We start from the raw sequence: 12,795 nt of genomic DNA, 5'->3' as shown, positions 1-12,795 counted from the left end.
CTCTTCCCTTGGAAGGAACTTCATGCCATCTTTCCCTGGCTGGTGGAGAGCATCTTTGGCAGCTTAGATGGCATCATTTTAGGTTGGAACCTCCGTTGTTTACAAGGGAGGGCAAACCCTACTGAGTACAACATTGCCTTGGACTTTCTTGATGCTGGGTAAACCTCTTTATTCAGGAGGGCAGTGGGAAGAGCTCTGATGTGGTTCCAGATGTTACCCCCTGTCCTGAATGTTTTCTCTCTTGCTGCCTTTTTTTGGTAGAGGCCCAATGATGAAGTTGGTTTACAAGCTCCAAGCTGAAGAGTACAGATACGATTTCTCTGTCTCCTACCTTCCTGTAAGTATCTGAAAAAGGAGGTGATAAGATCCACACTACCACTTTGAATCAAGGATGAAGTAGGCAGTTTAAGTTCCTAATCCTTTATGCGGAAGTCCCACTGATTTCATATGATGTGTTGAAATTAAAATGGTAAGTTTGAAACCTTTTCCGCTCTCTGTGGCACACAGATTCTGCCTGTTCCTCCACTTGCTGAGTAAAGTCTTGGGCTACAACAGAGCAGAAGGGGAAGGTTTAGGGCTCCAGAAGTGGCTGTTGGCTTTCCACACCCCAGATCTCGGGGGGGGGGGGCAAATGTTTGTACACCTTAAGGGCTGTTTCATTCATAAGGTCTGCATTTTGTGTCTAATCATGCCATTGTTCTTTTCAGGGCCCAGTGAAAGCCTCAATACAGGAGCGGATTTTACCAGAATGTTCTTTGTACCACAACAAAGTCCAGTTCCCTCCATCTGGAGGCCTGAGCTTGAACTTAGCCCTTAGTATCCTTTGGGCAATAAGCCCAGAATAGTTTCTCTTCATGTTGTGTGTATGTTTGGGCCGGGGCACAAATCATGCAGTAGTTCAGTGATGCCAAACAGTCGGTGGTGAGAGGGAGACCATCCTGATTCTTGCAGCTTTCCAGCATGATTTCTTTGCCCTGTGCTTAGCAAAGCCCTGGATGGAAGTTGTGTTCCCTCTCCCAAAACACATGAGAAGGGGCCAGCGGCTGCACATTCCACTCAAAACTTTTCAAAACTCCTTGCCACACAAGCTGCTCCAAGGCGATTGCATATGAGTGGCTCCTCCAGGTGAAGATAAATTTCATGGAAAGCCCATGGTCTGCCAGCTCTTAGAAGCCTGGGGAACAAGCGGATTGTTACACTCCCACCAGTTTCCCCACCATTGTGGAGGGAAGTCATTTTGGTTCTTTGCATGCCTGCAGCCTGCAAACTGTGATCTTTCTCAGTGTCTATCTTGGATTTCTCCCTTAGCTGTTTTTCCTTCTGTTTTTAGCTGCATTTTTAAGTGTCTTGCCATGTTGATAAAGTGTTTGACAAGAAGGGGCACTCCCACCCACACTCCCAAATCCTGAGAATAGAATAAAACACTGACTATTGACACTTTGTTTGTTGGATGGTCTTGAATGGCCAAGACTTGATGCTTCTTCATGTTTTCTGTTGGACTTTATCCTTGACTCTGCTGCCAGATCCCTTTGAATATTACATGTTCTACTTTGCATTAAGCCTGATTACACCGAAGGTAAACAAAAAGGCAGCTGCTTCTTTCAGTGCATTGCCTACTGTTTGCTATGCAAATGAGATGAGAAGTTGCAGCATAGTTTCGTGCCTCTTGCTGATTATACCTTGTTGACCCACCTCTCCCTCCCCCTCCACACTTGCCATGATGTTTGGTGGTGTAAAGTCAATATTTGTATAAATAGCTTCTTTAAGTGCTTGAAATACTCTGCCTGTCAGTCTTTCCCTTGGCACTAAAGTGTGCTTAACCGTTTCAGCTTGTCACCTGAATGCTTTGCACTAAGAAGAGAGTGGCGGGAGTGTAGGGTTGCTAAACAAGTGGGGCGAGGGGGGGCTGAGCCCTGCAGAATTGCCACTTCCTAGCAGGTCCTCACTGCCTCTGCTGTTGAACTCTCACTGTAGCACGTTGTGTACCAGGCTCGTTTCTCACAAAACGGCAGAGAGGGTGGTTAAAATCTGGTTCATGGACCATGCCAGGCTGTTGGTGGGAGCTACCGTCATAGAGGAATGCTCCTCCAGAGGAAAACAGAAGAGGAGCCAGACATAGTGTGATAGAAAATTATGCTTTTGAGTAGCTTGATTTTTTTTGGCTTACCCATAAAGTTCTCTAGTTGAGTTGATACCATAAGAGGAATGACTTGGGATTTTCTCTCCTCTGTGTTTCAGAACATCTCCACGGCCTATCATATCAGCATGTCCAACAGTGCTTACTTTGTCCTAGTGGATCGGTACTTGAAGTGGTTCCTGCCCACAGAAGGGATTGTCCTTCCACCCCCCTCCTCTTCCGATGCAGGAGGGGCTGTCCCATCACCTGCTCCCCGGTGAGTACATGTCCTAGTTTTCCAGATTACAGGTTCACGGTGTACAAAGATGGTAGCAGAAGTCATCTCTATATCCCAGCCAACAGTATAGCTCTGCTCTTGCAATGAAGCTTTGAGTGGGTGAATTCTAAATTTCCATCTGAAATGGAGACTAAACCCAATTTTGGGGAGGGAAAAAAAATGCTGTTCTACACTGATGGAGGCCATAGTGCAGATTTTTCCCTGCTCCACTTCGTCCTTAGGCCCAACCCTGACTACTCCCTCTACTATCCTGTTTGGGTGACCCTTTCTGGGTTTTTTAAATTTGTGTCTTTTCTTTCTCCTCCCCTCTAGATCTCCTGCAATGTCGTTCAGCTCCTACGGGATGCATCCAACAAGCCTTCTGAAAAGACATGTTGCTCACCAGACTTCGGTGAATGCAGACCCCGCTTCCCAGGAGATCTGGAGATCGGAAACCATGCTTCAGGTGTGCCCGGGAGGGAAGGAGGCTGTGGTGCAGCGACTGCTCTGCCCTGGCTGTTGCTGCAAGCTCTTCGGGGATATTACTTTAGCTCAGCAGGGTGAGGGACAGGCAATTGTGGAATACCAGGCCTACTTCTGGGCGGGGCCTGGGCAACTGGGGAAACACACCTTTAAGAAAAAGAAGAGTTTGCTTTGCCTGTAGGAGAGGGGGAGCCTGCCTCCCTCCCAAGTGTTGCTGGGTAACAACTCCCCATCCCCTTGTAATATGTGGGCTGCTGGGAGTTAGAATCCAACAATATCTGGAAGGTTACAGAGGTTTATCTGATTACATTTTTCCCCATGAGGGGTTCAAGGAATCAAAAAGGGTTTTAGGCATAGGCCTTCATTGCATTTACCTGCCTTTTAGTACCTTTCTGCTGTTTCCCTGCCCCAGAATCCCAAGCTCTGTAGATCCCTAATCTGGGGGGGGGGACGACGACAAGTCAGCTAGCACAGACGTACCTGACCACTTGGTTTCTTGAACTAGCCATGTCCAACACTGATTGAGCTATGTCTTGAAACAGCTTCAGACCAGACCCCAGGAGCAGAAATCACTCCAAAGGCCTGGCTACTGCTGTAGTAGGTTCTTTGGTCCTATTCAGGCAAGTGAACAAGTTCTTCTCTTCCTAGGTTTTTGTTGAAATGTGGCTTCATCATTACTCTCTGGACATGTACCAGAAAATGCAATCCCCTCACATCAAGGTAAGGGGCTGAGCTTGGGCATGTCTTGCTTGCTGGCCTCCCAGTTTGAGGGGCTGCAGGGAAATGCAATTGCTGCTGCCTAGCTCTGTTTAATGCTTAATGACAAGAGCTGCAGAGTGAGGAGAGGCTGTTGGCACTTAAATAAAAGCAAGTTAGGGCTGAAGTGGGTTTCTTTGATACATCAGCACTCAAGAGAGGAGTTCCAGTCAATGGAGAAAGGCTTTACTTTATGTCAAAGCTGAGGGAAGCTTGATTCCCGCAGATGCTGGTATGCAGGCTGTGAGCATTGCATCTCTTGGAATGTCTGTGTTGTTCAAGTTAGAAGTACAGTGGTACCTCGGTTTAAGTACACAATTGATTCCGGAAGTCCGTACTTAACCTGAAGCGTGCTTTACCTGAAGCAAACTTTCCCATTGAAAGTAATGGAAAGTAGATTAATGCGTTCCAGACGGGTCCGTGGAGTACTTAAACTGAAAGTACTCAAACCGAAGCGTACTTAAACCGAGGTATGACTGTAATTAAAACTGCCTGAGAGGAAAGTCATGAATTTGGTAGGCAGTTTTTGGCAGGCCCTAATTATGATGCTAGGGAAAGTTCTCGGCAAACATTGCTCTCCAGTGCAACTTTTTATTGAATGTTTGTTGTTTACAAAAACATGTAGACACTGAAAAAAAGAAAGAAAAGTAACAAAGAAAAAAAGGGGGAGCAATACAGAGTTGCAAGATGAAATAACAGCAAACCAGTATACCAAATGACAATCATACTTCACTGAATATCAGATGCTATTTAAACATTGGTGGACCTCTGTGGGTGAAGGTTCTCTGCCTGCAGGATGGGAGCTGTAAAGGGCCATCCCTAAACCTTAGGGGTTTTTTTGCTTGAGGGATTTATGTTGAACTTGATGATGCTTACTGTGGTTGTTGCAAGAATTCAGTAGGTTTAGTATTACTCTAATGCTAACCTGGAGTCTCTTGCATAGAGAACCTGGGGCAGATTGGGGGTTCTGCTGGTACACCACCCACCTCCCTACCTGAGTGAGAGACCATCTCTGATTTCATGTTGGGATAGTTTCAACTTCCATGGTAGTTCAGGACTTCATGGCAGCCATGGGGGCTGCCCCAGCATATCTTCGCCCCAACAAGGATATCAGCACACCCTTGATCAGGCAGAAGGGTGGTAGTCTTGACAACATCTTTCCTCTTCTTGTGGTTGGAACATTTCCCATTGAGGTGTGGGCATTTGGCAGCCTTTCCACTCTGCAAGTGTGGGGAGACCTGGAGGTGAATGGATTCATATTCCAGAGGCCTTAGGTGGATATTTTGCTGGTGTGCCCGGATCTCAGGAGAGCCTGGCTGTGGGATGCTGAGCTCTTCTTCTCCTAGGTGGCCAAAATAGGGATGCACGTGGTTCTGCAAGGAAGGGCCTCTATGATGGTATGATGGTGGCTCTCCAGTTATGGAATGCTCTCCTGGGAAAGAGATGCTCACATCTCCCCTGAAATGCAGTCTTGTGAGAACTAGGTGAAGAACTTTCTGTTTTCCCAGGATTTCCAGTTTCCCTTTTTTAAACCCACGTTTTAGTGCTTTGTAGATACTTGGTTTCTTTATCACAGGTTTTATTCTGGTGGTGTTTTCAAATTTGTTTCTGATTTTATGTGCTATGCTTTACATTTCCCTTTCTGTATTTCATCCAGAGAACTTTTTCTTCCATTGGTGGTGTAAAAAATGTTGCAAGTAAATAAAAACACCCTTGTATTGCCTGCGGTTGGGGGGCAGGGTTGGGGGCTTGCTTTAGTTAGGATTTGAACTGAAAACGTTACACTTTCCTTTCTGAAGGCGGTGGCATCAGCTCTTACTTAATTTTACAGTGGATTTCTTGACGCACATACTTAAATTTACTGGATTTCTTGACGCACACATACACACATCCTTCACCCTAAAATCTTGGGAATATATGTGAGTAAAAAGTAAAGCCACCAGCCAGCCCCAAACAGTCATATGTTAATCAACTGCACCTGTCATCTACTGAAGCCTGTATGCTTGGCAGTTCTCAGCAAAGTATTTCTGAGTGTGCATGACATTGTATACAGTTCACTACTTCTTTCCTTGAAAATGCCCGTCTTTTCTTTCCTCCCCCAGTCTCATGCCTACTTGCCATCCTGTTTGTGTTTCTCCACATGCTGTTGCAGGGAGGGAGGCGCGGGGCATCACTGTTGGTTGTGTGTACTGTATTCTGTTTGCATCCCATATTTTAATATCTGTAACAGTTTCTAGTGCCAGCTGCTACTGCGCTGCATTTCTAAATTTGAGAGTCCAGGGCCAGAGAGATCCAGGAAAAGCAGGGTCTGGGGATCGGCCTACTTAGAACCAGATTTGCCAAGAGAGTGGTCTTGGGGCTGTATACAAACACTTTGTTTTGGCTTTCACTCTCTTGTGGCAAAAACGGCATTCCCTCTCTCCACCCTCCCCCAACTGATCAGCTTTGGAGGCTGACTTGACTATTTTCTCTTAATGTTTTCATAGGGAATCATGAGTTCCAGGCCCACAGTTGCATATTTTGCTGTGCAGGCAGGGGAGATGTTTGCATTGGAGCCTTTGCTCCCAGTGGCTTGAGATCCTTGGTGTTTGTTTACCAGGCTAAGTGCCCTTGATTCGTTGCATCCTCACCTGCAGCTGCTTTGCCTCTTCTTTTACCTGAATTTGGCCTGGCCTGGCCTGGCCTGGTGTACACTTGATCAGATCAGTGCACACCCAGCACAAGGTGCAGGACTCCTTGTGTGGCTGCTTTGCCAGGGCCCAGTGGCGCTTGTTTGTGGACACAGACAGAAGGCCCCAAACACGATGCAAAAGCTGATTGGAAAAGTCCTGGTAAATCTTGAGGCTCATAACTGTGACTTGGGTTTCCTAGAATCCAGTTGTTGACGTTAAATTCTAACTGTTGCTGCAAAGTCTCGAACCACCTCCACAGTTCCAGGAGCCAAAATGTGTGTGAGAACTGCCTTGCTGCGTAGAGAGAAATCCCAGCTTCTCTCCAGTTTTGCCATTTTGAGCCAAACACCCACAATCCAGGAGCCCCCAGCCCTTGCTGCCTAATTCTTCTCTGCTGTCCCTCGCTGCCAAAACACCTTGGCGTTGGGGTTCCAGAGAAGAGCTTGCATCCTGAAAATGTTTGCGCAACGTGAGAAAAGGGGGGTCAGACTTTGCTTCAGGCTATTTTGCTCCAAGGATGTGTTGCTGTTGTTGTTGTTGCTGTTGTGTGTCCCTCTTCCCATTGGTTGTATTTGTCATTCATTTGTGACTCATTCTTGGGTTTTGCTTTTTGTTTTTTTCCCCTTGTCCCCCCTTCCTTCCTGGGCTCATTCTCACTGGTTGTTTCCCCCCTGTTTCTTTCCATTTTTGTGTTTGCCTCTTCTACCCCCCCCCCGCTCCCCCCTTTTGTGTTGTGTCTCTCAGCTGGAGGTTCTCCAATACCGGCTCAGTATCTCCAGTGCCCACCGCAGTAATCCTGCCCAATCCAGCTTCCAGGCCCTCCACACATACCAAGTATTTTCAGTTTTCTTTTCTTTCTTTCTCCTCCCCCCCCCCCCGATTTCATTTTATTTGTCTAAAAATTAAAAAAGGAAAGATCCTTCCTACAGTTTGCAGTGTGCTCTGGGCAGACATTGGGGGGTGGGTGGAAAAGTTCATTCTGTGGGGCTGCTGTTGTAAAGAGGATTTTGAGAGTGACGTGGGCCTGCTCCTGTGGGCCTATTATTTCCCAGGGAGCACAGAAAACAATGCCAAGTCCAGGTAATGGATTTTCCCAAATGTCGCTCATTCTCCCAGTTCCTTACCCTAGACAGCAACAACCTCCTGAGATGCTCCACCCACACAAGGAGGGGGAAATGTGTCGGGCTTCTCCTTTCTATGGAGTTGCCAGAGTCTGGTGACTTTGAGTGTGTCAGAAGCTGCCACGGCATTGCTAGGAAAGCCCATGTCCAGTTAGATCAGCTGTTCACGAGCTTGAGCACAAAAGCCATTTAGCTAGCAGCTTCTCCTCTCTAACTCCTGGAATATGCCAGTGGGTGATAACTGCAGAGAAGAGATGAAGCCTTTTAAGGCCCAGCACAGCTTAGAACAGGTGGGGAACCTATGGAGAACCTCCAGACTACCTACCAGGTCCCATCACCCCTGACCATTGGCCACATGGACTGCTGGGAATCTCTGCAATATCTGAAAAGATGCTGCCCATCCCTGGATTAGGAAGAGCACCGGGGTCTGCTTGCAAGTCTTGATGAAAGGAGAGGTTTGGAGCACCCCTTTGCCACAGACGTTTGCTTTGCTAACTGGGCTGTGTGCCGCTTTCTCACCCTGATCCTGTCGATGAAAGAGGAGCTTGGGGACAGCATTAGTCTTGCCTTGATTCAGTGTGTATGTGGGTATCTTTTTTTAATAAAAACACATACGTACATCATCATAATCCGCTTCCAGTTAAGAGCAGCTGCACAGGGCTAAAAACCCCATAGACAGCTTGAAAGGACTCGTCTGGGGGACTGCATGTTTGCAGATTGTAACAAAAATGTGCATGCACAGATCATGGCTGCTGGGATTGTTTCTTTGTTTTCCTTCATCCCTTCAATTCCTTGGTGGTGACAGGGGCCAGTCAAAAGGGCATTGTGTGTGGTGTTCATTCGTGAAGATCCTGCCTTTATATTATTTTCAAGAGCAGCTTTCTAGTCTTCATGATTTAGAAAGTGGTTACAGCATCATTTTAGATGCTGGGAATTATTAGGAGTTTGCTGTGTTAGGATCACCTCGTGAATCTCCTCCCTAAAGGTGAGATTTTTGGTGCATTAACTTCCATCCCACTGCCTCCTATAAAATGGGCCTCTTCACTGGAATTGTGGTGGGCCCCAGAAAGGAGCAACCAGAAAAAGTGTTCTACACCTCAGGGTTTAAGGTAATAATAATAATGTAATAAAGACTAGGAAGGTGACCTAGGTGGTAATGCATGGCTACACCTTGTCCACAGCCATACCAAATATTTTGAGAGGGGAGAAAAATCTTGATCAGCTGGGATTCTCAGTTTAAGCATAGCAAAGCGGTTTTTCCCTCACTGCAGAAGGGGGTTGTTACAGGTAGGCAGCCGTGTTGGTCTGACGTAGTCGGGGGAAAAAAAATCCTTCCAGTAGCACCTTAGAGACCAACTAAGTTTGTCATAGGTATGAGCTTTCATGTGCATGCACACTTCTTCAGATACACTGCAGAAGGGGGAAACATTTATCTTTCGCAATATTGCTGCCCTGCAACTCCCGTCATTTGCCATTGTGACTGGGGCTGATGGAAGTCGGAAGTCCAGCCACATTTGGCAGGGCTGTTCCAAGGCATTTTGCTGCCTAAGGTGAAGCAGCAAAGGGGAAGTGCATAGTATGTCACTGCCAGTTCAGACTTTTTGAGCTTATTGGTGGAATTGGGGTGTGGGTTTGTTTGTTTGTTTTAACCCCGATATGTGCATCACTTAATGCTGCTTACATTGAATTGCACTTGTCACCCAACTGCCCATTCACCTAGTTTGGAGATATCATTTTGGAGCTCCTCACGATTCCATTTTGTTTTAATCACCCTGAACAATTCGGTATCGTTAACAAACCTTGCTTCCTCACTGCTTACCCCTAAGCTCCATAGATGTTTTATGAGCAAGTTAAAAAGTACCTGTCCTCCTTTGGGGACCCTGTTTCTTTCATTCCGCCATTGGGAGAACTGTCTTAATTTGTTCCCAGTCTCTACTTCCTGTTCCTTAACCTTTCCTCAGTCCACAAGGGGATCCTTTTTCTTATCCCGTGATTGCAAAGCTTCATTGGCAACATTTGGCTGGTGGGCGGATGTTGTGCTTGTGCTTTCTGCGGGGCGGGTGGTTGCAGCGGATGCCCTGAGTGTGGTCAGGAAGGCAAAGTAGTTTGAGCCACTTTGTAAACAGCCCTGGGCAACTTAGTCACATCTGTACTGGAATGAGTTGCTCACTCCCTTCTCAGCAGTAGGCGAAATTGCCTTCCTACACTCAGGATGGAAGTGTGGGACACACTTCAGTTCTGCAATTTGGTTGGCCGGGAACTAAACTAAAGGGTCTGCGGACACCTCTGTGCTCTGCTCTGTAGCGCTTCAGCTCTCTTCGCCCTTTCTCTTCACCCCCTCCTCCCTCCTGGCCTTCCTTTCTGGCAGGGAGAGGACTTACTCCTTTTTCCTCTTCCCCTGCTCCTCTTCCTCTTGCTTCTGCTTCTGATCCAGGAGTCGTTTAAGCCAACGGAGGAGCACGTCTTGGTCATCCGGCTACTCGTGAAGCACCTCCATGCTTTCAGCAACAGCCTGAAGCCGGATTCAGTTTCTCCTTCTGGGCATTCCCACACTGCCAGCCCGCTGGAGGAATTCAAGAGGTAGGTTTGTTCTAGGCTTGTTCAGGTCAGCACCCTGTGGATCAGGGAGTAAACCTGCAGGAGAGGGCCAGCTCTCATGATTTTTCCTGTGCCATGAATCCTATCTCTGTTCCCTGAAGAAGAGAATGGAATAAAAATCACAGATTCCCTCTGTGGCATAAACCAAGAAACTAAGCACATTTCACAGCCTCCTTTTAAAAACACACAAGCATGCATAGAGTGGACATCTGTATGGTACATTGAGCTGGAGACGCCTCTCTGTTTCCATACCCAAATGTTATTCTTGCCTCCTGCTTTGCTTTGCTTATCTTATCTTGGGGGGATCTCTCATGTGTTTGCAGAATTGTGATACCCCGATTCGTTCAGCAAAAACTCTACATATTTCTGCAGCACTGCTTTGGTCACTGGCCCTTGGATGCTTCATTCAGAGCTGTAAGTACCTCCATTGAACGTTCTGTTTTGTGTGGACTGTGCTGAACAGAGGAGAGTGTTAGGGCCAATTTTTTTCCAGCATGCAGCATTTTTCCATTCTTGTAAATTTTGGAAATGTGGCCTTAAAAAAAAAGTGGGATCAAGTTGCTAGTCCTCATAAAGCATAGGAAAAAGCATGAAAATGTCACGATCTTTTTGCCAAAGGCTTAGAAAGCCAATAGGTGTCTGGGCTGGCATCCCAGTGGATAAGCATCACCTGGAATTTGTCTGTTGTTGCTTTTATAAAAAGGCCGACCCTGGTTTTCAAAACTGTTTTGCACCTGCACCTCATCACAAGTGCTAAGGGCTGCATGGATAGCATAGGTAAGTCGGCACAGATTGACAAGGAAGCTTTTATGTGCTAACCGAAAGACCTGCTCATCACCACCACCACAGAGTTTCCACTTCTGACTCTGTCATCTCTGTGTGTGTTGAGTGGGTGGGAAAGCCAGTAGGACAAGGCTGCTGACCCAAATCTTCACAAAGTCCACAAGTTCAGGGAAACTAGTTGCTGAACACAACTGTTCAGTGAAACCAACTGTAATGAAAAACTAAACTTCTTGTCCCAGGTACTGGAGATGTGGCTGAGCTACTTGCAGCCTTGGAGATATGCGCCTGAGAAGCCCCTTCCGAGTGTCGAGTCGTCCCTGCCTCGCAGCGTGCCAGAGAAATGGTGGGTGTTAGGATGGTCTGAGTCACTGCAGATGGAGGGGAAACTCACAGTGAGCAGGTTGAGAGCCGTGTATGATGGTTCCAGGCCAGCCTTCCCCAGCCTGGTGCCCCTCCAAATGCTTTGGAATACAAAAGGTCTGATCTGGGCAGTGACCCTTTGCCACTGGTGGCCACTTGTGTCCCTGTTTTGACTTGTGAATGACTGCAGTGGTTGTGGGTGCCCACACGGAGAAGCTTTGCTGTATCAGACTTGTCCCCAATTCCTGCTCTGCCCTTGTTAGTGAAGGTCATTGTCATGGAAGTAAGAAAAGAACCTGTCACCAAAGTGAGGAGGCTTCCTAAGCCTTGTCTCCTTAAATTCTTGCCTGCTTGGAATGCACATCCTCCCAATTTGGAGGTGCTCACAGCATAATCTTGCAGGCCCCCCTCACTCAGTGGCAGGGAAAGGGCAGTCCTCTTGCTGGCTACGTAATATGTCCCTTTGTGTTCTCTTAAAAGGGCCTCTTTTGTTCAGGAGAACTTGTTGATGTACACCAAGCTCTTTGTCAGCTTCATGACCCGAGCTCTCCGCACCGACTTGGTCAGCCCCAAGAATGCCCTGATGGTCTTCAGGGTGGCCAAAGTTTTCGCTCAGCCCAACCTTGCTGAAATGATCCAGAAAGGTAAAACAGAGAGCACGAGAAACCTGCCCCCTTTCTGTCTACCTCAGCAACCTGCCTATTGCTTTCCCCCTTGGCAAATAGGAAAAGCCATCAGGGTGGACGAGGTGACAAATCTGGCTGGCTTGGCTGCTTGTCTAAATCACTACCGAAAAGCTCCTGGTGTGAGAGCCACTGCCACTGACCATGATGAGAATAGAAGCTTAGAGTCCCCCAAGCCCAAATCCTGCATGGCAACTTTCCTCAACCTGGACTGCTCTGCATAGTTTAGACTCCAGCCCCAGCACAACCATGGCGTACAATGGGGCTGCAGAAGGCTGCTATATCACATCATGGCGGCTGACACCTTTGCCTCCTGAGGGCAGCTGATCAGTGGTCATAAGAGCCCATCCTTTGGGGCTGCCAGTTGAAGGTGCTAGCAGTAAGGCTACCTTGTAGCAGATTACATTGGGGCAATCGTGCAAAAGGTGTTGCTTCCCCCCATCCCTTTGCAGGAGAGCAGCTCTTTCTGGAAACAGACCTTGCCCTTCCTCACCGCCAGCACCGCCTCTTCGTTAGCCCTTCGTCTCTCGGAGGGAGCTTCCTGTCATCCCGAGCTCCGACCATCACAGATGCTTCATTTAAGGTGAAGAGCCATGTCTATGGCCTTGAAGGACAGGACTTCCAGTACAAGCAGATGTTTGGGCCAGAAGTCAGGAGCCTGGTAAGCTGCCACTTGTGGTTATTGTGACATTTTGGGAGGTGTGCCTTGGTGGCCTTGCAGGTGCCAAGTCTAACATGTTGCTTAATTGGGAGGTTTGAAAGAGTGGAGATTCTTCCGGACAGGACCTCTGCAGATTGAGCCTTCCCTTACTGTACCATAGCGACTTCCAGTGATTTGCAAACCAGAAGTCTAGAACCGCCAGCACTTATTCTGAGGTGTGGTTTGTCTCAGATCTCTTAAGACTCTTGTTTCCCACAATGCTTTCTCTGCCACTTGGTCAGGGCA

The 12,795-nt window shown here is 47.5% G+C and overlaps 1 protein-coding gene across 4 annotated transcripts in view; it reads left to right on the top strand.

Moving 5' to 3' along the window:
- Window positions 1-12,795, top strand: part of SMPD4 (sphingomyelin phosphodiesterase 4) — a 35,838-nt gene that overhangs the window by 19,438 nt on the left and 3,605 nt on the right. For 2 of the 4 annotated variants that reach the window (XM_088659912.1, XM_035097663.3), the window contains exons 4-16: window positions 16-158; window positions 262-337; window positions 708-816; window positions 1,524-1,576; window positions 2,239-2,393; window positions 2,727-2,859; window positions 3,525-3,596; window positions 7,049-7,138; window positions 9,860-10,005; window positions 10,347-10,437; window positions 11,046-11,149; window positions 11,647-11,810; window positions 12,302-12,510. In XM_088659912.1, the coding sequence (XP_088516038.1) occupies window positions 16-158; window positions 262-337; window positions 708-816; window positions 1,524-1,576; window positions 2,239-2,393; window positions 2,727-2,859; window positions 3,525-3,596; window positions 7,049-7,138; window positions 9,860-10,005; window positions 10,347-10,437; window positions 11,046-11,149; window positions 11,647-11,810; window positions 12,302-12,510 (1,545 nt within the window). The remainder of the gene's footprint in view (window positions 1-15; window positions 159-261; window positions 338-707; window positions 817-1,523; window positions 1,577-2,238; window positions 2,394-2,726; window positions 2,860-3,524; window positions 3,597-7,048; window positions 7,139-9,859; window positions 10,006-10,346; window positions 10,438-11,045; window positions 11,150-11,646; window positions 11,811-12,301; window positions 12,511-12,795) is intronic. The other 2 variants (XM_088659913.1, XM_035097664.3) reach the window with 1 other exon arrangement.

This window comes from Zootoca vivipara, chromosome 16, assembly GCF_965207765.1.
Source record: "Zootoca vivipara chromosome 16, rZooViv2.hap1.1, whole genome shotgun sequence".
In the NCBI taxonomy this organism is placed as follows: domain Eukaryota; kingdom Metazoa; phylum Chordata; class Lepidosauria; order Squamata; family Lacertidae; genus Zootoca; species Zootoca vivipara.
The sequence above is the reverse complement of the archived record's forward strand: the minus strand, read 5'-3'. Positions and strand labels throughout refer to the sequence as shown.